The sequence below is a fragment of the Pteropus medius genome, unplaced genomic scaffold (assembly GCF_902729225.1).
Source record: "Pteropus medius unplaced genomic scaffold, Ma_sr-lr_union100, whole genome shotgun sequence".
Lineage (NCBI taxonomy): Eukaryota > Metazoa > Chordata > Mammalia > Chiroptera > Pteropodidae > Pteropus > Pteropus medius.
This window is the reverse complement of record NW_024349796.1, coordinates 2605322-2631931: the sequence shown is the minus strand read 5'-3', so window position 1 is coordinate 2631931 and position 26610 is coordinate 2605322. Positions and strand designations below refer to the sequence as shown.

Genomic DNA, 26610 nt, shown 5'->3' with positions numbered 1-26610 from the left:
AGAGGTTTTAACTGAACTTAAGCTCAATGAGAGTTCACAATGAGACATGTTTGATAAACACACAACTCCAGTGATAACTGGCTCTAAAGTTCGATTAACGTAAGCTTAGATGACAGCCCCACTTCTATGTACTGGTCAGGTTATACCAGAAACATCATATTCGGTTATCATCATGACTCTGGAAAGCAACTAGATAAAATGGAACAGTCAGAAGAGAGAGAGACAAAGATGGAGAATGTAAATAATAATCATAACAACATTAGTAAAAATAATTACTAACATTTAGAGATCAATTACTCTGTCATATACTGTGCTATGAGATTAACACAGATTATCTCAAATTTTACGAAACCCTATTGGATTTCGTTAACCAATGTCGCCATGATAAAAAAAAATTACAAGTGTAACATACACGTATATAATTGTGTTCACTGCCTGTGGTTAGAATTCTTTCTCTCACCATGTATTTGACTCCGTTTACCCCATCTACCTCTCTCCCTCTCCCCTCTGGTAACCACTAGTCTATTGTCCATATCCATGAGTCTCTGTTTGTTTGTTTTTAGATTTATATCCTGACAACATGGAAGTGATATCATGTGGTTTTCAACTTTTTCTGTCTAGCTTATTTGGCTTAGCATGATTATCTCGAGATCCATCCATGTTGTCGCAAATGGCAGTATTTCATCTCTTCTTATGGCCGAGTAATATTCCATTGTATATATGTACCACAGCTTCTTTAGCCAATCATCTATCATGGACACTTTGGTTGCTTCTATGTCCTGGCCACTGTGAATAATGCTGCTATGAACATCAGTGTGCAAATATCTTTTCAGATATATGTTTTCAAGTCTTGGGGGTAAATACACAGTAGAAGGATTGCTGGATCATATGATAGATCAAGTCTTAGTTTTCTGAGGAACTTCCATACTGTTTTCATACTGTACCAATTTGCAGTCCCACCAGCAGTGTATGAGGGTTCCTTTTTCTTCACACCCTCTCCAACACTTGTCATTACTCATCCTGTTGATTATAGCTATGCTAACAGGTGTGAAATGGTATCCCACTGTAGTTTTGATTTGCATTTCACTAATAGCTAGTGAAACTGAGCATGTTTTCATATGTCTATTAGCCATTTGCACATCTTCTTGGGAGAGGAGTCTGTTCAAGTTCTCTGCCCATTTTTTAAATTGTTTTTTGTTGTTGTTGTTATTGAGTTGTATGAGTTCTTTGTGTATTTTGGATATTAGGCCCTTATCGGAGGTGTTGCTTGCAAATATATTTTCTCATTCAGATGGTTGCCTTGTTGATGGTTTCTTTTGCTTTGCGGAAGCTTTTTAGTTTGATGTAGTCCCATTCACTTATTTTTGCTTTTATTTCCCTTGCCTTTGAGGTTAAATTCATAAAATCTTTAAGTCTAAGGTCCTTGAGTTTAGTTCCTACGTTCTCTTCTATGCAATTTTTTGTTTTGGGTCTTATATTCAGGTCCTTAATCTATCGTGAGTTAATTTCGGTGTGTGGTGACAGACAACAGTCTAGTTTCATTCTTTTGCAGGTGGCTTTCCAATTTTCCCAGCACCATTTATTGAAGAAGCTTTCCTTTCTCCATTGTATGTTTTTGGCTTTTTGTTGAAAATTATTTGTCCATATAAACATGGGTTTACTTCTGGACTCTCAATTCTGTTCCACTGGTCTGTGTGTCTGTTTTTCTGCCAATACCATCCATGCCTTTTGATTATTGTCGCTTTGTAGTATAATTTGAAGTCGGGCAGAGTGATACCGCTAGCCTGTTCTTTTTTCTCAGGATGGCTTTGGCAATATGGAGTCTTTTGTGTTTCCATACAAATCTGATGGGTTTTTTTGTTCTATTTCTTTAAAAAGTGTCAATGGGATTTTGATAGGGATTGCATTAAATCTGCATAATGCTTTAGGTAATAAGGTCATTTTAACTACATTGGTTCTTCCAATCCAAGAACACAGAATATCTTCCCATTTCTTTGCATCTTCTTCAATTTCTTTAATAAAGTCTTAAAGTTTTCATTCTATAGGTCCTTCACATGTTTTGTTTATTACTAAGTATTTTATCTTTTTTCGTTGCAAGTGCAAAAGGAATTGTTTTTTCCATTTCTTTTTCTGATAATTCATTATCAGAGTATAGGAATGCTATACATTTTTGAACATTAATTTATCTATTTTTTTTCTTTTGTTGCTTGCTTTTGGTACCATATCTAAGAAACCAATGCCTAGTCCAAGGTCACAAAGATTGATGCCTATGTTTTCTTCCAAGAGTTTTAGAAATTTAGCTCTCACATTTAGGTCTTTCTTTTGAGTTAATTTTTACATCTGGAGTAAGGTAGTGGACCAACTTCATTCTTTTATATGGGGAGAACGAGTTTACCAGCACCGTTTGTTGGCAAACTATTATTTCCCCATAGTTATCCTTGTTGAAAATGGATTGATTGTTTAGCAGAATTTTTTGAACCCACTCCCACCACAGTAAGCCACTCCTTCTACTGAGCCCTCAGTTTATCACATTAAACTTCCTCACCAAACCATAAGAGTTGTTTGAGCAATAAACTTATTTTCATTGCAAACCCTGTGCCTATTTGTGAGTGATACATGATAGGTTATCAGTAACTATTAGTTAAATTAATGAATGCATACCAGTGCAGTAGTCACCCTCAGCTCATTCACAGTCTAATCTCCTACAAAATGAAGGGGGCAGACCAAGTCATTAAGGTCTTTTTGGCTTTTAGTCCCCACCAGGCCATTGCTCTTTATTACCTGAGGCCTTCCCTTTTGTCCTTCATATGTGGCCATTGAAATAAGGGATACTATGGATAAAAATAGCTTCATGAATTTTATTGTTATGTGGTTAAAAAAGCGTCTTCTGAAAAATGCCAAGCTACATGAAATTACTCTCGACAATCAACAATTGCAAGGGATGGGGGTGGGGGTGGGGGCAGGAAGATGTCATCGTAGCAATTATAGATTAAAAAATCCATTACTGCGAATCTCTCCTGAAAAAACTGATGGAATATAATGATGAGTGTGTGGTCACATTTGCCTCTTCTAAGTTATGGTTTAATATGAAATAAAGCAGAGCTAAAAGCTCAATTGTTCTTAGGGTAAATACTTTTATAATTCCTTCTAAAATCTTTTTCATTTTTTCCCTCCTACTCTTCTTTTCCTTCTCCTCTACTTTTCTTTTCTCCTCTTGTTTTTATAACTGGAACAAATGCAGAGTCTTTCTCTCCTGGCCGATGAGGAAAATCTAAGGTAGCCTAAATCCAGCAGTCACAGATTTCAAACTTCAGACTCTGCTCAAGAAAAATCATCAAGTCACACTTTTTATGTTATATATTAGTAAGATATATAAAGGTATATATCCACATACAGATTTAAAAATATAGATATAAATAAATATTCGATCCATCCATTGTCTTAACTTCCCCTTTATACTAAAACGTGTCTGGTTCTTATTATAAAAACTTGCATGGCTCCAATCACTATACACATAATTGATCTTCAGTAAATTAGGGAAGAAACAGTTGCCTAGTCTTATTATTCTATGATAAACTATGTGTGGAGACAAGTTAAAAATGACACCCTAAAGTTTCTAATTCAAATTAGGATATGAAATTACCTCTCCATACGACTGAAGTCAGATTTCTATGCAGAAAATTCTGAGCAAGTGAAAGAAGGGTCCAAAAGAAAAGGTAGTATTTACAATGGATGGGATGATCTTCCAGGTGGAACGATTCTTTCTCCTTCATCTTCTTAAGATCTCCCTAAGTGTTTGCCTCCCCTTTCCCCTTGGCTGCCAATCTCTCTAAGAAGACAGGAGCCCGCCTTCGCACTTCAATGAGAACTTCCAACCACAGCCTGACTTGTGATGTGTGAAACCAGGTTGATGCTAATATTTGCATGATTTAATAAGAGACAGAGAGAGACAGAGAGAGAGAATTACAAAACTTCAGTTATAAGTAGAGAGATTCTATATAAAGAATTTTCCATTCCTCTTAGGGAACCCCAGACATTCTCAGGGAGGGCAGAGACAGGCCAGAAATAAGGACACTGCTGCTTTCTTGTCTTTTCTTGAAAACACTAAATGTTAGTGTAACTGATCCACTTAAGTACAGTGGCTAACACCAAAAAGGGTTACATCACCTTGACCGTCTGTTAAGAAGGGTAATGTGAAAATCTAAATACCTTGCAATGTATTAATAGTCCTGAGCAGCCTGCAATTACGTCTACAATTTCTGTCTAGGGTGGTCTCTCATACTGAACGCCAATGACGGTCAGGGAAACATGCCAGGAATAAGTGAAATCTCTAAGAGAATTAATTTTTTGTTTTCATTTTGATAATTTAAAAAAATCAAAAAGCCAAAAACTTAATATAATCATATTCTGGGCCATCGGGATCCAGAACTGCCACAGAATTTCATTCCGTGGCTGCACTTATGAGGGCAGCAAATGAGAACTGAAAGTGAAAGCATTAACTTTTAATGCTGCATTTCCCCAGCGGGTACACTGACGAGTTCTCGGGGATCGTGAGTTCACACAGACAAGAAACGGGCTGAGGATATTAATTCCCACCGGTTTCATGAAAGCTGGCTAACTCCACCAAAACACTACTTGAGACAGTTTGCTGTTGCCTAAAACCTTTCCAGTAGAAGTTTATTCTTAATTTAGACCAGGGCTTTAATCCTTACTGTAAATAAAATTATATCTGTCTTGTCATTAAATTCAACTGTTTAAAAAGCTAGATGTTTTCTTGTTCTATTATTAATGATAATGAAAAGAATACGATCGAAAATTGCTAAGGACAGTAAAATTATATTCTCATGATCTTAACAGAAGTGTCATTTTTATAAAATCAGGGTGAATAACTGGAAAATTTGGAATGACATTTAAGACCCATGTAATTTTTATTGATTTTATTAATACTTAATTCATAATTAAGTGAGGCAGAGAAACATTTCCTATGTTTCGAGAAGCACAGGAATTTGGAGCTAGAGAACACCTTAGCTATTACTTTTCCAAGCTTCTCTCTTCACTCAGAGGGGAAGTGAGGCTCCGGGAGGTTTGCTCAGGAATTGAGCTGAGAAGCTCAATCACGAGTTCAGGTCCTCCGCCTGACCGCCCTCAGGTAAGGCAGTAAGGACCCTGCGAACTCTGCATCTCGCCTTCCATCATCAGCAATGTGGAAATCTATTAATCAGTAAAGTAACCATCAATTCTTTATTTCTAGAAAGTGAATCCTACTCGATTCTAACATTGTTAATAAAATGACACTTTATTGTATGTTATCTAAAATTTGAAAATCTTATCACTGCTCCACTACCTAGAAAATACTACAAAGGAAATGAAAAACCTATGCAAACATTCCCAAAATATAATACGACTTCTGTGCCTGACCTCAGGCGTGCAACATGGTATAAGCAGGCAATTACACTGGGATTCTGAACCTTAGAGAAGTCTATTTTCTATGGAGAAACTTTTATAACAGAGACATGGTACTTCAGATATTGAGGTCAGTTATGCAAATATGCTATGGAATGAAGACACATATGTTCCCTGAAAGCATCCTCCTTCCCCCACACCGCCTTCCCCGCTCCTTCCCATCCCCAAACTTTTGCTCAAGCTGCCACTTTGGACCTTCCAACAGAAATGCCTTCCTCTCCCATCTCCACTGGGTGACATCTTCATCGTTCTTCAAGGATGCCATCTCTCCCTCTTCTAAACCCCCAGGCCCTTTCGTAGTTTGCCGGTGACAGCTGCTATGTTCTCATCGACATATATTTATCTGCATACCTGTCTTACAAACTCCTTTTTTTAGGAACAGAAATTCATTCAAGGCCAGCACAGTGCACACAATATATGGTTGTTGAATTAAAGCAACGAGCGAAGTTTAGGACAAAAGATTCCAAAGTGGTAAGTGCCTGTTCTCTTCGAAACTTGACTTATTCTCACTTTACGAGTATGTGCAAATGGCCATATTAAAGTGATCACTATGAAGAACAGGCAGCACCACATCAAAAGGCTTAAGATATTGTTAAGTGAAAAAAGTAAAAACCGAAATTCCATCTAGGCTATGTTGACTATTTGCAATTGTCATATATGCATATGGACAAAAAGTGGAAGGTAAAACAGAAGAATGAAAACAATTTGCTCTATTGGGGGATGGAATTACTGGCTTCTGTGAATGTGCTTATGTTTATACAATAAATACTGTTTTTAAATACATATGTGGTAATTAGTAACATTTATACTGAATTTTGGTACTAATATTTCTGGATTGTAAAGCATATGGACTGTCCTACGTTTAATTCTCCTCGGCTTGCTGGCCTGCATGGACACTCATTCAAAACACTGTTGCCCCAGGGAGCGACCAGACTCGCAGACTTGGTACCTGAGGAGATTCTCCATGAGGCTGGCAGACTGGCCTCGTGAGTCCAACTTTTGAAGTCAAAATAAGAAAAAAAGAAAAAAAAATTAAGGACCAAAACATGTAGCATTCAATAAAATTGAAAATATAGAAAAAAATATACTTATTTAGGACCAGTCGTTGATGAATCTTTTGACTTCCATAAAACAAAAATGTTTCTTGAGTTTAGTTTACAATTTTATATTCTTATCAGAAGGCGAACCTCTATATTTATATATTTATTCCATAGGTTGTATTTTTGTCTAAATGGGTTCGTTTTATTTCCTATTTGTGCTCTTACCTCCTAAATAGCTCTAACTTGCTATCTTCAGATATATTGTTTGTGCTTATACATTTGATCTTAAAAACTGTATTAATATAGTGAACGGCATTATCATCTTTGCTAGAAAATCAAATGCTTCAAATCTGTGAAGTTTTGTAATGTTTCTCTGAATGAGGTACACATATATTCTGCCACCTAAAACCGCTGCCCAAGTCATTACAAAGCTACCAAATATGCGATGCCCCAAGGATTCCATTTACTGGGTTGATCTGGTACTGTTCTTTTTTGTTAAAAAAAAAAAAAAAGAAAAAATCAAACTTACTTTTTGCTACTAAATTTGTGACTTTACCAACATAATTATGATTTTAAATGAAGGCACTAACTTCACATGGTGTTTTAGAAAAACAATAAGTTCAATCATCTTTTATTAAATGAAGCTATTTTCAATTATTTACAGAATCCTATTTGTCCCAATCAAGTATCACACGGCGCAGGAACAAAAGAGGCTGATTTATTAGACATACGCCAGGCTGAGGAATTTTCTCAGAATTCTTGGTTAGGCTGTGATAAGAACACAAATTTATCTAAGTATGCTGAACAATGCTTCAGGGCATACTTAGGGAAGATGCTATAAAAAAAAAAAAAGGCTTTATTGCATCACACACGGAACCAGATTCTCCCTCTGATGGGCTGTAGCCAGCACGAAGTTCACACTACATTAATTTGCACTTGTCGATATGCTGCTTTGCGAGTATTTTTAAGGTATGTTCAAATGTGTACTCCGTCTCCTCATCTAGAATATAAACTCCCTCCGGGCAGGACCTGGGTCTTCCGATTCTCACCCCAACAGGGTCTCGCGTGCTGGTCTGGGCAGGCCAAGCCCTCAGCACCTGCTGTCGTCTGAGCAAGCAGCAGGGAATGAACGTGCTAAGCCTCCAGCGCTGAGCGAGAGTGTGAAGAACACTGGAGAGCAGCTCTGTCATCACCAGGACCGAGTGATTACACGTGCTAGCGACATGCCCAAGTGGCCCCTCTCCCAGTCATTTTTTTAGAGATAGAAGTGAGACTGCAGGTGGTAGCTGGATGAGTCTCTGATGTCTAGCTCTCCAGAAGCCATCTACTACCTCAGTACACTCCCCAACAGTCTTCTGAGGAGAGAATACAGAATTACAGGCACGAAGAGAGAACAGAGCTGAACAGGACTTTAGTTCGAACTGTCGCTGCTAAGTTACAAGTAGAAAAAGACTTAATACTACCACTAGCCACTCTAACAAACGTGAAGAAATATTTCTAGAATGTTTCCAGAATCAAATAGAAGGCAGTGGACCTTAGAGGTCAAGGAGTTGGGTCTTCAGGTAAATCAAGCACATCACTGCTACTGTTTAAAACTAAAATTTCAGGGAAGACACTCGCCTGCTGCCTGGTGAGGCAATCTATTTCCATCTTCCTACTGTCAAAAAGTTCTTATTTCAGGCTATTGTGATTTCCGGTTCCTGCGATTAAATCACTATTCTTATGCTTGCCATACTGAAGATCAAGAACAGGTGTTTCGCTTTCTCCTTGAAAAAATCTGTCGAGTCCTTGAAGACAGTGAGCAATTGCTCCGTCTTCTCGAAGGTACAGGTCTGCAACTTTTCTTTACTGCTGTTATTTCTCCAACTTTAAATAGGACTTATTTTTAGGACTTGCAGGGCTTCCTCTCATCTTTACAACAAAGACATACAAAGTAGACGCACTTCTTCCCACTGCCTGATTAATTCACTGAGCTTAGAGAGTGACTCTTGTGTGAGGCGGTCCACGTTCAATGTCAGTATCAAAGTACTGAATCGTACTGCTGTAGACATAAGTGACCTTCAAATCATTGTTGCCCATTTTCTAATCTATTTCTTTTGTACATTTTCTAATCTATTTCTTTTGCTCTACCCTTGAATGTTTGCTTTGATCATCCCGTTCAGGTAATTTTGAACTTCCATGCTTCCCACTCAACGGCAGCCACAACTCCAAAGTTATAACTTACACAATACTAGTAAGAAAGTCTTCCCTCTAAACGATTTTTTACCAATCTAAAAACAAAATTGTAAATATAAGACAATTTTTATATTTGTATTTATATTTATAGTCCTATCCAAGCCATTATTAAGCCAGGTGCCACTAATAAGATAATGACACTATAACCAGTCACCAGGCAATGCCGCTGGATGATTAAGAGACCAGGGATGTGGCATATTTGCCGTACTGTAAAATACTCTAAAACCACTAAGTTATCATTTAAGATTGATGCGTCTTCTAACTCAATGTCCCACATTTTCATAAGGCAAGGGAAATGAACAGTTGTTTTTCTATACTTAGGGAAGGGTTTAGCAAACTTCTTCTGTAAAGGGCCAGACAAGTAAATATTTTAGTCTTTGTGGGCTATGTGGTCTCTGTCACCACTCCTCAACTCTGCCTTTGTAGCGGCAAAGCAGCCACAGACAATACATTAGCAAATGCGTGAGGCTGGATTCTGAGACAACTTTACCTGTGAAAACCGACGACAGGCAGGATTGGGCCGGGGGCTGTGGCTGGTCGCCCCCCTTCATGGACACAGGGCACACGGGCGTGTTTCGCGTGTGTGCATGTCTGCAGGCATCAGCGGGGGGACAGACGCGTGCATCAGCACAGCAAACCTCTCTGCTCCGCCCCATAACCAAGGCCGCTTCCTGGGCACCGGATCAGTGCGCGCGGTTCAACGCGCTGCGGTCGACACCTTGAAATTCCTAAGGGTTTTGTACCAGAATTTGTGCTTCTAAGTCTGATGAGACAGTGGAGCCCGGCTCCCCAGCAAGGTCTCGTTTCTCCACTGTCCCCAGGTAGCCCGAGGGCAGCTCTCAAGCACTTGTTCCCTCCAGCTTCCTGTTCCTGGCCCCTGCCCTTCCACCTTGCTGTCCTCCGCCCAGGGCGGCACATGTTCTGCTGTCCTCTAACCCCCGGCGGGAGCCTGGATGGGAGCCTGGGGAAGGCCGGGTTGAGTACGTACAACCCCAGCGTCTCAGGGCAGGACCTGAGGTGGCCACCCCTGTCCCAGGCCGGCAGTGTCCTCAGCGTGGAGCCTCTGCTCACCCTGATCCAGGTACCAGCTGTGTCCCCAATGGAGGCTGCGGTCTCCGCGGGTCGTGCATCCGGCCTCCTCAGGACAGGGAAGAAGGACTCCCCCGCAAGCCCGTCCCCCCTGCTGGGTGGCGCTAGGTAGTGGCAGGAAGCAGGGCGAACCCAGATGCACGGGGCGCGTGCGCAGTCACGGGTGGCTGTGGGCTCTGCCCTCTCCTGTGATCTCGGCTGCACTGACCTAGCCGGCGGGAAACCGCAAACGAATAAACGGGGTGAGTGGAGAGACAGACTGTGGAGGAGAGGAAAACGGTTTATATTTTTGTACCTGAAACCTCACTTTTTTCCTGTGTTTTGAACAAAGGGCTCTGCATTTTCATTTTACACTAGGCCCTGATCAAAGCTTAGGGGCTGGCAAGAATCACCTTCTGAGATTCACCTACCAAAATGGAAGTGGACAAAGAAAATTCCAGTGATTTCAGAGTCGGCTAACCTCTGCGATGCCAGGTGATAGCAGCGCTTCCTGCAGCGTCCCTAACGCCAGACGTAGGCTCTGAAATCAATCCTGTACTAGGAGTCTGGGACTCTGGGCTTGATGACTGGGGCTTCCTTCAAATCGTCTGCCAAAGGATTCGTTCATATTTCTTTCAAATGATAAGTCACCTTATAAATGTAAAGCACAATCAAAATACTGGGTATGAAATTTAATAAGACAAAGAAAGTTGAAATTTTTTAATATTTCCCTTTATTTCCTATATTGGAGGTGATACTATAACATTCTAATATACCTATTTTCCTGACTTGAATAAACCAACTGTAAAACAAATATTGCTGAGATGGTCAAAGAAATTTAAATACGAGTTGGGCATTATTTGATATTACAGAAGTATTGTTAATTATCATTAGGTGTGATAACAGTGATTAGGAAAAAATATTTCAAACATGCACACTGAACTATTTATGGGCGAAATAACGTAATGTCTGAGATCTGCTTTAAATACCTCAGCAAAAGAAGAAGTGGAAGAAGCTAGAGAAGAGAAGACGGAGAAGAAAAAGTTGATGATAAACCAGCGAGATGATGTTCTCTTTAGCCTTTAAAAAAAATGTATATTTTAAATTCCCACGATGGAGTATATGTGTGTGTGGCTGTTGCCTACCCAAATTTTCTAATAAAAAATCAGAATACAGATTTTTCATTCTCCTTCATACTAAAATTTTTTGTTGGTGTCGTTTTGATTTTTTTTTTTGGTGCAAGAAGCATCCTCTGAGGCTGACAGGAGCTCTCCGAGCTGAAGAGATACAAAGGAGTTGATGGGAAGGATGATCCGCCCATTGATTCCTGACACGACATAAAAAAGAAAGGGAGAAAGTGGGAGGAAGAGGTTTCTATTGTTCCTCTCCTAACCTTTCCTTCTAATTATGCCAGAGTCAAGGCTCGGGTCACAAGGAAAATGATTTCGGTGCTCAGCCATTTGCCCTAGTTTGTATACATCAAAAACGCTCTTGTTCTCACCACATTCCAATCTCAGTTTCCCACCTACTTCAGAAATGTATGAAGTGTTCAGATTAACAAAAATATGAACAAAATGACTATGTTACAAGGAACACCTTTTTGTAAACCTAGAGGTAGTCTTCTTGTTCTTCTGAACTGCACAATACGTAACACTTTAAAAGTTAAACACACTTTGTATTATTATAGGTATTTCGGATAAACGCTCGACTTGCCCAGCTGCTAAAAGTTAAATGTAAATTTCTCTCCTGAGTGCAGATGGCGGCCACGCAAAGTAGCTCTTGGGTCTTAAAGACAGAAGGTCAGGTCATGGCTGAAAGACCAGAGAACAATTGCTGCCTTGCTACTTCAGATCATTCGTGGAATGAGACACCACCACTTTCTTTTCTGAAACTGTCTGTTCAATACAAAATAGTGACAAAGACTACCTATAAGATTTCCTCACGTTCTGTCCAAAGAAAAATGGTAACAAGCACATCCCACCACCAACATCTTGTAACCGTTCAGAGGTTTTATTCCCAACGCTCTGATCTCCCAAACAGGCACATCTCTCTAAAAACACTAAAAATCATTCTGAAACTGTTCGTGTTTCACTGTTTAGTAGGAAATGTTTACAAATGAAAACTCTTTTTTAAAATCCTGCAACTTTAGCCCCCACACCATTGCTGGTTAATTAAAATGAGATATGAGACACAGTGCTGCTAAAAGACAAATATTACAAATACTTCTACACATGTTATTCCTCTACAAGTGATACTATAATTGTTCCTATAGTGTTTTTTTTTTTCTCTCTAGAACATTAGAATATAATATTAGACAACTCAGAGACTCTTCCTTGCTATATTTTTCCAGTTAGCTCAAAACGTTATGCTGGCACATACTATAAAAACACAAAGGTATATAATAATGCTAGTGAGCATGCCAACATGATATTTTTATTTAAAAAGTCATAATAAATCAGGAAAGGGAAGTTCTGTGTTTGGTTTGGTAGCCCTAACCTTCAGTCTCTGATAGAAAAGATTTTTTAATTCTACTATCAGGCACGCCCCCAACTGGATGGAATAAAATAGGTCCATTATTTGTGCATGTTAATAATGAAAATTCTCCTGAAAATTTAAAATTCTGTAACACTTTGAATGTAGTGGTACAAAATCAGAATTTGATTTTGGTTGTTTAGATTTTAATTTAATGCCAGGGATTTCAGTTTTGACTCAAAAAACTTTTTATACTAAATATTATTATTAGTTATATTTTCAATACTTTTCCCAATTGTGTTTGCATCATTTACATAGAGAGGTGCTAGGGTTGAAAGGGAAAATGTGTTGGAGAATACGATAAAAACCTTTGAACTAGAAATGTATTTTTTAAAATTTACTTTTAAATTGTAGCAATTTCTTTAACATATTGACACTAAAAGCTCAGTCTTATTTTAATTGAATAGATTTATCAAGAATATAATATAAGGAATGTAAGCCTTCAATGTTCAGCACTGTAACTTAAAAATGGAAAATCAAAAGTGAGACTCTTTATCCATGCTGTCAATTAAAATTGGAACATATACATGATCTCAACAAAGCTATAACATAAAACATCTGTTCAAACTGAAATTGAAGTAAGTAGCATTTTTTTCCCCTAACATTTCTAATTTCACTGTATTTAGGCATCCTGAGCAAACGTATTCATGGTTATCTTAGTTAAAACTGGTTTCACTCTGCCAACAATCAATTTGATTGACATATTTACATATCAACTCATCTCATCTTACAAATTTTAAACTTTTACACTTAAAATTGGATTCAAGTTGGCATCTTTCAAGAACTTTATGTACGTATATTTTAGGTTCAAACTGTGCATTAGAACATTTTTTTTTTTTACTTTTGTAAGTAATAGATACACATATCCAAATGTATATTTATGACCTGTCAGATTGGAATTTTATATGCATGCAGTTGTATTCTCACCATTTCATGTGAAAGGTGATAATTTTAGGCAACTATAAATGAAATCCTTTTAATGGTGTAAACTGAATTGTTCCATTAGTTAGAAACAATATAATTGAAAGAAGTGACTTAGAAATGTAACCACAGCAACTTCGGGAAGAAAAGTAGTTATGTCTTAATTCCTGCAGTTACTCTCGTGTCATCTCTTACCTGATCTTTAATTTCAAGATCCCTCTTAGTTTTTGTTCTGAACTCTCTGTGCTCCTTTTCTGCCTCATCCTTCTCCATTTTGGTTTTATTCAATTGATAGCGCATTTCCCCACACACCTGTTAGATTATAAAAACTAGATCAATAGCTGCTGGAATCTACCAGGCGATGCCTGCAATTAGATCTTTTGGTGCCCCCTAGAGGTCATATAAATAAAATACAATACAATAGAACTTTTCTAAGAATGGCACTTTCTATTAGAATATTCATTGAATATAATATTCTGTCAAGATATAGTGGCAATATCAGGTATTACTGAGTCTAACAATTTCAAGTTATAGATAAATAAGTACATAACTAAGGAATTTAAGTAATGTGTCCACAGTTTATTATGTAAAATAGTTTCGACTGCATATTATCACCCAAAATGCACTATCATTTCAACTTTAACTAGGTAAAATTCTGAATTAATATAATAAGCTATGTTGTTACTCATTCAAATTGTTATGATTAAATAGACTATGTTATAAAACTTTCTTTTAGAGACTTTATAAGTTAGGCTTTTATTTAAGGAAATTTATAAAGAAATTTTTCTCTTTGCTAATAGACTATATTATTGACTTTAGTAGTAGCCAGTATTTACTATAAGCCACGTAGATAATGTCAATTTTATCATGTAAAGTACTATGTATTTCAGTTAAGAAATATTATCTGGTCAAAGTCAGAGACTGGAACTAAGCACACTCTGCATTTGTAACTGTAGATTCAACATAAATGAAAAATGTATATTTATGTGAAATGATATTAACATATCATAAATAATGAACACACATAGTATCATAAAAGTGCCCCCTATATAATTTTTTCAATCCATGGCCTCTACAGAGATACATGTATTTAGAAAGTGCAATCAGCAGACCTAAACAAAGAAATTATAAGCCTTTGAGATAACTGAGCACCTGTAGAGAAATCAATTAATGCACAGTTCTAACTCAGCCTCTAATTTACAAAAACAAGTTTTAAAAATCTGTATCACGCAATGATTATATCTGATTGAAAATTTTCGATTTTCATATTTCTCCAAAAATGATGATCAGAACTTTGGAAATTAGTTTCATCATTACTGAGGTATCAGAACCTCAGAAAACTAATATGTATTTCCTGTTTCCTATATTCAAATAAAAAATATTTTTAAAAATAGACTAAGCTGTGTACAAAAGTTATAGTGACAAGACAGAAGAAAAACTCACTAAGCTTTTCCCCCACGGCCCTCGTTAAGCTAGAAAAAGAATAAGATTACTAAAAATTCTATTTGAAATTCAAAAGCTTTCCATGTGTGACAGTTGATCCTTTCCATTTCAAAAAAAAAAAGAAATAGTAATTTACAGAAGGTTATTAATTTTCAAGCTAAATAAAATTTTAAAATTAAGAATGAAAGAAAAAATAAGAGGGGCTCTAATTTTATTTCTTTCTTAGTTCTTCACTGTTCCAATCTATTTGTTTAACATGTATAAATGAAATGAAAAATATTGAACTTGATAATACCAGAAAATAACAATTATACAACCATGGTGTTTAAAACTCAACACCAAGACAGAATTATTATATGTAATAAATGTCTAAGCATTAGGTCCTATTTAAAATTATTTTATCCTTTAATTTTATTTTTTTAAATTCCCTTGCCTGACTACTTTTAGTGTAGCATTTACTAAGTTCATCCATAACATTTAAATTCTATTTAAAATAAACTGACAAATTAAACGGAACTAGAATTATATTATCTCAAGGTTGGAAGCAACCGCGAGGTGTTCTTCTGATGCTTGGGACCCTCCGGACAGTTCTAAAGACAGAGTATCCTCATTCTGAACTGTGCACATCTCAGCGGAAAGTTCTCTCCCGGAAATGAGCTATGACGTCTTGCCACAGCATTCGCCCCGCAATCTGGGTTAACCATGTCCATCCCTCTGCACCAATTCTCTCATTTCTACTCTTCCCTTCACACCAGCACATCAATTATACTGGCAAATAGGATATTTTTAAACCTCTGCTTTCGCTAGCTTGCATTTTAGAAAGCAGATGATAATTAGAGAAAATCGAGAGAGAAAAAGAAAAAATAGGCTCCTTTTTCTAATGTTAAAGTTCATTTTAATTACTGTATTAATACATGTTAAAGTTCACTTTACTTACTGAATTGTAAAGCAGCAATGGCATTAAAGATGTGTCGAAATTTAGAAAAATATGTTGAGAAGTAAATTTCAATTTGAAAAGGGCATGTATTTTAAACACAATAATCTGTGTGTGTATTGGTCAAAAATAAATTCCTTTAATTTACTACATCGTGTATGCCTATATTTACTTTCTTAGTGTTAAAGCAATTGGTTATGGAAATAGACTTCTAGTGTTTCTTAAATATGTACTTAACATTAGCCAGTTAAGACCATTAAACATTTTATTTCTAGGTTCACAAGTTTGTGATGCTCATACAGCAAACACTGTGGCATTTTAAGGCATAAATTTAAAGACCAATAAAAAAAGAAGTTGTAATATTAGAATCTTGATTTTCAAGACCAAGTCTGAATAGGAATGGGAGGTGGAAAATTTTTTATGTTAAGCACATTATTCGTCTTGTAAATATATGTTTTTTAGTTTTATTATGAAGACCAAACCTATGCTATCTCTGGCAAATGTTACTCCTAATTAACGAATTTTGAAATACAATTTTACTCACTATTTGATAATTAAAGGAATGAAACTTGCTTATTGACAAGTTTGTCTCAGCGAGTGGACTCTTAACTGTTTCAGGACGTTGCGTGAGTCTAATTCATCTTTCCAGGTGTGGCACCCAGCAAAGGGCCTGCTGATAGGAGGTACTGTGGACTTTTATTATCTTAAAATAACAAAACTTTTCTACTGCAAACTTCTTTCTGGACTTTGTACATTAGGAAAATTTTTTTCAAAGAAAATATTTAAGTAATTATTCAACTAATCTCTCTCTTTGTACCTTTGTGACATCCATTTCCCGAGAACTGAGCTGGCTTTGAATTTCCTCTAGTTGATTGACAGCCGAAACCTTCTCTCTTGTAACTTTGTCCACCTCGGCCTCCAGCTGGGCGATATTCTGAGACAGGGTCAACATCTGTAAGAGGAAATGAAAATCCTAAATGATAATGTCATTTGGCAAAATAAATAGTAAACGTATCTTGAATTAATACAGTCTCGGCACAGCCACTGAGTCCTCTCTGTATGTCATTTCTCTGTAGGTTGGCTATGGACCCTTCTCTGCCTCTGCGACTCATCTGTCCCCCGTGACTGGGATACATACTTCCCTCCTATGCATTCCCTGGTCTCCACCCTCATTTTGGAAAACACATAACAAGATGATAAAATCAAAGTTTCGGTTGAAACTCTAAGGTGACAGATATCAGACATCTACGTAAGTTATGGAAGGGACTGACATGAATAAATTTCAGAGGGGGTATCGAAAAATCCGACAACTCTGAACCCTTCCCCCACATGGAAGGCATAAAAAGAATTGACTGGGAGAGCTAGAGGCAGATATTTAGAGAGCTGCTCCTGTGCCATGAAACCCACTCCCCTTCCCGACACCACTAAAGAGGAGGCTCTCTCTGCAGCTCCCCACTGGTGATCACCCCCGCCTTCCTTTACCCAGCTAGCCCTATTCCTCCAGTAGGATCCCACCAGCCATTACGTCCTCTCTTCCAGGAAGGCTTCCTGGACCTCCAGCTCCCGGCACAAGATCGAAGTCCCGCCGTACACTCAGGGTTGATACTGAGTTAATGTGCACGGGACAGCCGTGCCTGCTGCTCGCAGCTGGCATCCGTCCACACTGACTGTCGTCCATGCTACACCAGTGGTGGCACGTGCTCTACAAGCCCCTCTGTGTACCTCTGCCACCCCCACGCTCACCTCCACTTGTCTGTTCCTTCATCAGACTAGCAGTCCCTCAAGGGCATGTTTCTGGAGGCTCCAAATGTTTAATGAATAAATGGATAATGAAAATAACTGGCTTTTGAGGGACTCTATGGAAATCCTGTTCTTAGTGTTTCTTTTCAGGGTTAGAAATGCTTTCTAGATCTTAGATTTCAGCCTTATAGTTTTGTTTGTTTGTTTGTTTGTTTGCAATTACATTTTATTCTAACCAGTAAGTAAAAATTTTCTAGACTCTTAATTTCTTAATTTGTATTAGCGATTTTAAAATAAAGAAGAAATGCTACCTATCCCAGAGCAAAATATATAGAGATATCTATCAGTTTTTAAACTGTTAAAACGAGAACTGCTAATGAATTTGAAATAATAACATTTGAAATCTACCATTGTACAGTGACATGGGTGTGGATCCAGTTTTACAACTGAAATCGAGATGAAAATTTTGTGATAAAAATCAAGGTTGCCTTCAAAATACACATCTCACTACAGCGGACACATAGGAATATAACAAGCCCTTTAGCTATTTGCTAATTTATACGCAGTAGATGTATTAACTTTTCTGGGATCGTGGAGAATTATATATTTGGCATATATAGTTGTTTATATGTCCTTCTTATCATCAAAAGAGTTGCTATGAATATAATTTGCATACAGAATTACTTTTACTACTACCGAGCTACAAACCATCCTTATGCACATTGCAATCTGAACCTGAAATTAAAGGTCAAAAGAAGTGTAACAAGTCACAGATATTAATTTAATTTCCTTAATTTAAAAATTCAGGTTCATGAATACCCATATCATGAATGTGTAATTATAGCTTTTTTGAAATCACACGGCAGCAACAAACTTTAATTACCAGCTACTAAAAGTCATATATATTATTTACTTATGTGGAGATATAGCTTATGGTAAACATATTAACACTGTGTGATTTTTGAAGTAAACATGTAGACATATTAGCGGAACTGCTAATTGTAAATACTGAGTCAGTTTCTATCATAAGGCATGTAACAAGTCACACGCCTTCCACGATTCCCTCCCTCTGCCACCCATCACTTCTTTCCTCTGCCCATTACCTGTCTGCTCCCTCCTGTCACCCACTTCCCGAGGCCTCCCCTCCTGTTGTCACGCCTTCTTTTCCCCCATGCCCACCATCTGGAAGTCACCATTACACTGCAGGAGCTTCTCCACCCACATCTGCTGTAGAGACAGAAGGAACGCAGACAGCTGCAACACTGCTGGGTACCCAGGGCGCTGACATCGGGGGAGTCCTTTCAACTTTGACAGGGGCGAGCAAGAGACAAGGACACCCAGGTTGGGAGAGCGTGAGAGAAATTCCTACACTAAAGCAGTCTCTCGTGTACTGAACATGGAATAAAGTGCTCCTTATGCAAGAGGCACAAGCATTAAGGATTCTAGCAAAGGGCTACTGTCAAGGGAACCAACTGAGAAAATGCACGGACCGAAGAGGACACTCGATCAATATATGACGAATGACCGAACCAGCAAACCTGAGGGGCTCCATGCGACCAAGGACCTTCACTGAAGACAGCACACAAACTCACAGCAAGTGCCTTTCATAGGGAGATGATTCAAAACCTGTCTAGGTAGAAGGCATCTGCTCTCCTAGACCTTCCCATACAGACGAAATTTACAAAATTTAAAAAAAAAAAAGAAGAAGAACGAAGAATAACAATGAAAAGAAAGACAATCGAAATGCCTCAGAGCACTGCTGAGGGCTGAGAGAGCAGACGCTTGCTCTGACTGCACTAACTGTAGAGCACGTGTATTATTAGGATCAATTGTTCGCCTCCCCATTAGATTGACTTCCTGTGCTAGGCGGTAAGATACACATCCTCTCTTTTAATCCCCTTGGAGAAAGAATTATATTGGATTAATTTTCATTGAAAAGAAATGAGATTCAGTAAATTAAGTAATTTGCCTAAGTTCATTCAAATAAATAAATAAAAAGTAATGCCGGGCTTTGTATTCAAATCTGTCTGCTTTTACTCACATGAAGATCCAAGAAATCTATCCAATGAGATAACTTTTTCTCTGTAATAAGAATGATAATAGTCACTAAAATTTAATAAAGTTCTACTCTAAGCCAGGGGTTATATTAGGTACTTTCAAAACATGATCTTATCTAATCCAGTGAATTCCTTGAGTAAATTAACTCCATGATTTACTCCTTTAAAATTCGGAGAGGTTAAATGAATTGTTCAAGGTCATGGAAAGGTCAAGTTAGATTCGGCCCTAAAGCCTTTTACTCCAGAGCCACTTTCCGCCAGTTCCTGGTCACGACACTGGCTGCAGTGCTCACACAACTGTCAGCGGCTCGTTCACACATCCTTTCTTAGGGCAGGACCTGGAGATGGAATATCACCCAGGACTTACTGAGGGCAAAACGCATGACTCTGACTCAGATCCACATTGCTTTTCTGTTGTCACCTTAATTCACGAAATAACTGTCAGTATAAGAAAGAGGTTCCGTTACCTATGAAAGCACCTGGAATACCGCCTGGCACATTCCAGCCTTCCTTTGTCCTTTCTGATCAGGAATTCTCATCGACGTATTTTTATACAGTAGAACTACTTGGCAAGGCAAAAAGGTTTCCACAGAATAACCCAGAAAATAAAGATCTCTCAGGTGTGAACAATAGCTGGTCTTTGCTATTGATGCTGTTCTCTCTTATGCCCAATGCTCAGTTCACACTTTTCCTCCCTCCATGCCGTATGCATGTGGGCTGCAGCTAGTCTTCATTGCCATACTCTGCATTTCTAAATGCTCCCTATTCTTCAAAGCTCAGTTAAAAAAAAAATGCCACCTTCTCCACAAAGCCTTCCACGATCTCTTGAGGACAGAGATCTGTTCTGATCCTCTGAACCCTCGGCATTTTCGTCATACCTTTCCAAAGGTATGAGGCCTCTGTGCATCTTCATTCATTCATTCATTCATTCATTCAACAAACATTCGCCAAGCATACTCTCTGTGAGAGGAACGTGCCGAGCGATGAGAATGTTAACAGACCATACATTCCAGGGGCTCACAGTGAATTAGGGGAGACAAACAATTCAAAAAGAATTTGCAATAAACTGAGTTACGGGAGCCCACAGGAGAGGCTCCCGGTTCATCTTTGGGAGGCTGTGAGTAGAGGTGGTAGCAAGAAGAACTTTGAAGGATCTGTCAGAGAGGGCGGAGGGAGACTGCTCCAGGCAGGGGGCGAAGAGCGCGCACAATCAGGAAATGAAACAAGACCGTGGCAGATGGGCACGTGTGCACGCCTGAGGGAGCGCGAGGAGGTCAGTATGGTGGCAAAACAAAACGGGAAAGTCAAGGAAGACGAGACTGGAGAGCCAAGAGAACTGCAGTGTCTCCACGCTCGGCTAAACAGTCCTAAATTTTAGCCAAGGGGTCGCAGGGAGACGTGAAAGAATTTTAAAGCAAGAGACTGACATACCGAGATGGTCATTTTGGAAAGATCGTCTGGCTGTGGTTTCGAGAACAGTCTGGAAGAAGGTGAGGCTGGAATCGAGGTGACCACCTGGGCTGTGAGAATCATCCGAGGGGGAGACGGGGACAGCAGTGGATGGAGAGACAGGGCGATGTAAAATCCCTAGGGGCCTGAATCTCTAGTACTTGGTGACGTGATGACACGTAGGGTTAGGGAGAAGGAGGAGATAAGGGTGACAGCCAGATTTCTGAGTTGGGCAACTGGGTGAATAGTGTTTCCCCCAGGAGAGGAAAAGGGCCAGGGGCTGGCTTGGGAGCTCACCAGAGCACTAAAGATACATAACTCGATAACATATATATGGTTTAAAGACACAGTAGTATTAAAAACACTTAAATCTATAGCTCTCTGTTGAATTCTAGATCTCTTTCTTAAGCTGCTTTCTGGATGTGTTACCTTCATTGTCTCAAACGTACCTTAAACTCGGAGTAATCTAAAAGGCACACACCATCTTTCTTTCAAATCAGGAATGTAGATTCAGAAAAATCAAGGAAAGACAGCTTTTCAAGGAGAATAAGAACTAAAAAACATTCACTAAAAATAGCGTAAGGCCTTCATTGAACAATGCGATGGTAAGTTCACTGTCTATGGGCACAGAGCTGAAATGCTGTGGGCCGAAGAGTGAACGAGAAGTGAAAACATAAAGACAACACGTGAGACAAATCTTGAAAGAAACTTGACTCTTAAGGGGAAGAGTAAGGAGGGATGTGAAATTACCGAGGTGGCTTCCAGCGCTGGCCGCACACTGGAATCACCTGGACAACTTCAAAGAACATGGACACCTGGGTCCTACCCTGAACTGTTTTGATGCAACTGGTTTAATGTGTAGACTGGGCGGTGAGATTTTCAGAATTTCTGAGTAGCCAAGACTGAGATCCACTAGATTAGAAGGAAGACTGTGGGAGAAACTTGAGAGTTATCTTCTCCGTGATAAGGGAGGGGCCGCAGTGAAGGAAAGGTTAAAGATTTGGCAGGGCGTGACAAGGGAATAAATTCGGGGCAGGTCATTTGGGAATGAAGGGTCAGATCGCCTCTTAACCCTCACCGAGTTGGATGCAGGTGAAGCTTGACTTTAAGGCAGAGGTGAGGGGGGGCGACGCATAGTTGAGATGGGTACCACCTAATAGCTTCAGTTTTCTTCGTTAGGTAAGAAAGGCTCTCGGCTGATAATGAGGAAAAAGGACAGTCGAGAATTCGAGGAGAATAAAAGTGATATGAAATAGTCCCTAAAAAACGGGTCCAAGATACCACCACCTTCCACGTGGACTAGAATTACCTCGCACTGACCCCTAGGCATTTATTTCGGTTCTCCTTCCAATCTAGAGATGGAATGACTTTTTCCCAATGATAAAGGGCATCAGGACACTGCCTAATTTAAAGCCACTCAATGGCGTTCCAATGCTTCACATGGATTTTAAGGCCATTCATTACTTGGTCCCTGCAGACTTCTCCAAACGCATCTTCCACTACTGCCTACGCTCCAGCCACCTGGGCCTGCTCCAAATTCCGAGGAAGTACAATCCTTTCTGGCTTCAGCCTGGAGGTGTTTTCCTGGGTCCAAAACTCTCTTCGCTCAATTTTTCACCTGACCACTCCCCTCCTTGGCCCTTTCGAGTCTCCTTTTCCAAATTTCTTCCTAGGAAAGTCTTTTATGACTGTCTAGACGAGGTCACATTGACTTGTTACACATTCTCATGGTACCCTGCACTGTACCTTCGTCACGGTGGTAATTAGGAAGTCATTTATGAAAGTATGTGTTTAATGTCTGCCTCCCCCACTAGACTGTAAGCTTCATGAGAGGGCTGCATTGGTCCTGTGACTACCAAAATCCTCGCCCCTCCAATTAATATCTGTTAAGTGACGAATGAATGGGAGACAGAGGAATGCGTAGGAGGACTGATAGGAAGCTCCGAAAGAAGCGTGGACACCGAAGGCCATGAGTGTACAGTGGTGCCGTCTGTAAGGTCGTGGGATTTTCACAGGCTGAGATCACCAATCCAGGAAGGAGAAAGCAGACAGTTAGACTGACCTATAGTGAGGTCTTGACGGCGCAATCTTTGGAAAAGAATACAAAGACAAGAGAGTTTATGATAAATGCCTTGGTTACCCATAAGAGTTAAAACTCAGTAGGCAGAATTTGTGTTTTTTTGTGTTCTCAGGCTTGCACGTTGCCTCGCATAGAGCAGATACTCAGTAGATTTTTGCTGTATGAGTTAATTACTATACACTGGAATATTATAACACGGTATTTAGGGTACTGAGTTCACGTTTTAAAAACATAAGAACAAACAAGTAACAGTTGTTTTGGTTACCTCGGGGACCACATCTTGCTCAGTTTACTCTATTGTAGCGACTGTAAAGCTCGACCCCGTATCCCACTCTGTTACTGTTTTTCAGACACCGCCCCTTTCGTGTTATCGGTTTTGTTTGACTTTCATTTCTCCCCTCAATTATTCATTGGGCTCTGGTCATTATTCTTCATGTAAATGTTAGAACCTATTTCGTACAGCGTATATGATCACTTTTTCTTGGTTACTCGGTTTCTTACAAGTGTTTTATCTTCTGCAAGTTTTAACTTGGGGTGAAGGATGAAGTGGGGTCATCATCTCTCTCTGATTTAGCCAAAGTTGAAATAAAATCCGGGTACCGGAAAAGCACCTGCTCTCCTCTGACAGACGTGAGAGAGGGAACTGAACAGTACGGCAGGATTAAAATACATTTCTTACTTTCATACGATGGAATCAAATAGATTATTTATTCTATTTGGAAAGGTCAGAGAATATAACTTTTATTGAAAAATACATGGAAAAATAGAAAACTTTTATGAACCCCAGTTACAGGAAATGTGGCTACTTGTAGAGTTTTAAGATTTAAAGTTCATTCAAGAATTGCGGCCTCTGGTGTCATCGGTGACATCGCCACAAACATTTCCCTGCAACGTGGGTAACAATCGGAATTCTTTCGTACCTTTGAGCCCATGTCCTCCCTTTCTCTGGTTATTTCTTTTCTCATCATCTCTTTCTCCAAGGCCCTTTTCTCTTGCTGAGAGGCGAGTTCTTTGTGAAGTCGTTCTGTCTGCCTCTCCAGTTCACTCTTAAACTGTTCACACTGGATTAAGGCCTGTCAGAATAAGCCACAGTAACATAGGAGTTTAGGATTTGAAAAAAATAAGGGTAAAATGACACAGTTATGCTTTACTTTTATTTAAAATAGTAAAACATACCATAAAGTCAATTAGAAAAATTTTACATTATTTATTCATACCACTTATTGATAAAACAGTATTCAAATGTTACATTTATTCACATATTTCAATTTTCATAATTAAGGTTATATTAACTTATCAACTACAAAATTTAGGTAACGGGCCTTGATGAGGGCTATTGATGAGTAAGAATTCTGAAAAGGGGGAACAGAAAAATAAATTGTTCTAGTTTTTTCAGTTATAGATCATGTTTATACTACATGAAATATATCAGTATCCAATTTAATTAATTTTTCATCTGCTCATGATTAAAAATTATTTGAATACCTTAAATGATAAACAGATGAAAATTTTTAAAATGAGATATTGTGTTTATCTTTACATACAGGCATCTGTTTTTAACATTATATGATAATAAAGTTTATTTAAATATAACTAAGGTAAGGTTTAGCTCTCTCCCCTTACATACATAACTATAGTAAGAATTAGACAGTAATCAAAAGTTAAGACAAAGGAGACTCAAAACAGCATTTGCTACTTAGTTTTATAAAATGAGAACTGTCATCTTCCATTTCTGGTAATTTAATAATCCATAATTGTCCATTAGTCTAAATTTCCCACTCTTCATTTCCAGAAGTAAAAAATCTATAACTTCCTCTTGGCTGTAGTCATAACATATTGATATAGATTACCCGATAATAAACTATGCTTCAAAATCCCATTTAAAAAATCCCCCCCAAATTATGGTGTTTAGCACAGAAAATGTGAGACATTCTATAGTGTGTTAGTCTTATTTACAATATCTTATTTACAATATCTACCTCGCCCATCTCTATTACTCCCTGAATTGAAAAAAAAAAGAAACTCAAATGATATATGACTCACATACTGTGTGATTATAAATCTGACAGTCTCACTGGTTGTTAACAGAGACAGAAATGGTCTCAGTAAGCACTGCGGTAAGTCTTATTCATGGCTATGCCTCCCTCTGGTGAAAGCTATAACAAATACAGACGATAAATATCTAGATATGTGAATTTTCCCCTCTTCATCTGGAAAGTATTAAACTTTGATTTCTTTCAAACACTTTCAGAAAGTTTCTGTACTCCTAGGTAAAGTATGAGGTTAAAACTAAATCGTCTCAGATTACCTGATAAACAAATACAGTGACTATAAAAATGATTCTCCTAGGGAGTTGGTCCCAAGTCCAATTCTAGTGGAGAATGCTTTGAAAGGAAAATTTAAAATTAGATTTTACAAGAAGTGAAAAAGCATAATTTTTCCAAACTTTAAGCCTTTGGAGCTTGAAATATTACGAATTAGAGACTTTTGTGCTTCAGAATATAATTGTTCTTGTGAAAAATATTTTATGCGAACCTAATAAAAATGTTCATAACTTTTGCTAATATGATGAATATACTGGTATGAAATAAAATGATTATTGAACATAAACCAACATAACCTCAGGAGTCAGCATTAAGTATATTAAGCTAAGGAGCAGGCTGACATGAAGAACAAAAGAATCAATTTGAAGAATTCATTCAATCAGGGACAAGGAACAGCAGATGATCCTGACAGGGTAAGAGCCCTGATGCAAAGATAAGATGATACAAAGCAAAAGTATAAGGCAAGAATTTATAAATCATTTAAAACTATTGCCGAAGCCTCTCTGTAAGAACGAGCCACCACCAATGGTCATGATAAGTAAAGATGAAAAACTAATGAAACGCTGGGTAAAAGTTTTAGATTAAAAACTGCTTATCGATGACTCTCGGTGTGTAACCAATGATTCCATATTATAATATCACATTTACTTTTATTTGCTTTGATTTTAATATATATGCCCAGTCACAGTGAAGAAAATACTAAGGCTTAGTAACACTTGGAATTAGAAAAGTGATTTAATGTTTCTAAAGATATGTCTTACAGTGGACCTCATATACTAGGAAGATTTGGTTCTACTAAACAAATATTTATACACTGTTTCCATTAGAGTTTTATGTTTTAATTCTAAGGTTCCTACCCCTAGTTTCCAGAATCCCAGCTGATTCAGTACTCCCCGATTATACTCATGTAACCATGCAGTAAAGGCATAGCTGAATTCTCGAAGGCTAAGTTGGCAAACAGTCAATTACAATGAACTGACAGATCTTCACCCAAGAGCCAGTAATTCCAGGCCTGCAGCTACCACCCCTCCCCGTTCCCAGTGTGGTGATTTCTTCCCCTCCCTGAGAACAGCCCCTGGAAAAGTGGCAATGACTGTAGGTCTGGAAGAGCTGGGAAATTATACTCTCCCTCACCCAGTAGATTCAATCCACAAGGGACCTTTTCTCCTCCAGGAAATTCCTTTATTTGTGGTCATTCTATGCTGCCCACATTAACACAATTTTCAAAACATAATTTATTGGACTTGATATTCCCACTCCTAATTTATTAAATCAAAGAGTATGTATTACTATGGTCAAAACATTTCTAAAACAAATTCAAAGC

At 38.4% G+C, this 26610-nt stretch overlaps 1 protein-coding gene across 1 annotated transcript in view; it reads right to left on the bottom strand.

The window, feature by feature from the left end:
* The window catches only part of SDCCAG8 (SHH signaling and ciliogenesis regulator SDCCAG8), a 210673-nt gene that overhangs the window by 126397 nt on the left and 57666 nt on the right, over positions 1-26610 (bottom strand). Inside the window, exons 10-12 of the mRNA XM_039883232.1 lie at positions 23883-24035; positions 16454-16588; positions 13455-13571 (exon numbers count right to left, since the gene is read on the bottom strand). Of these exons, the coding sequence (XP_039739166.1) occupies positions 13455-13571; positions 16454-16588; positions 23883-24035 (405 nt within the window). The remainder of the gene's footprint in view (positions 1-13454; positions 13572-16453; positions 16589-23882; positions 24036-26610) is intronic.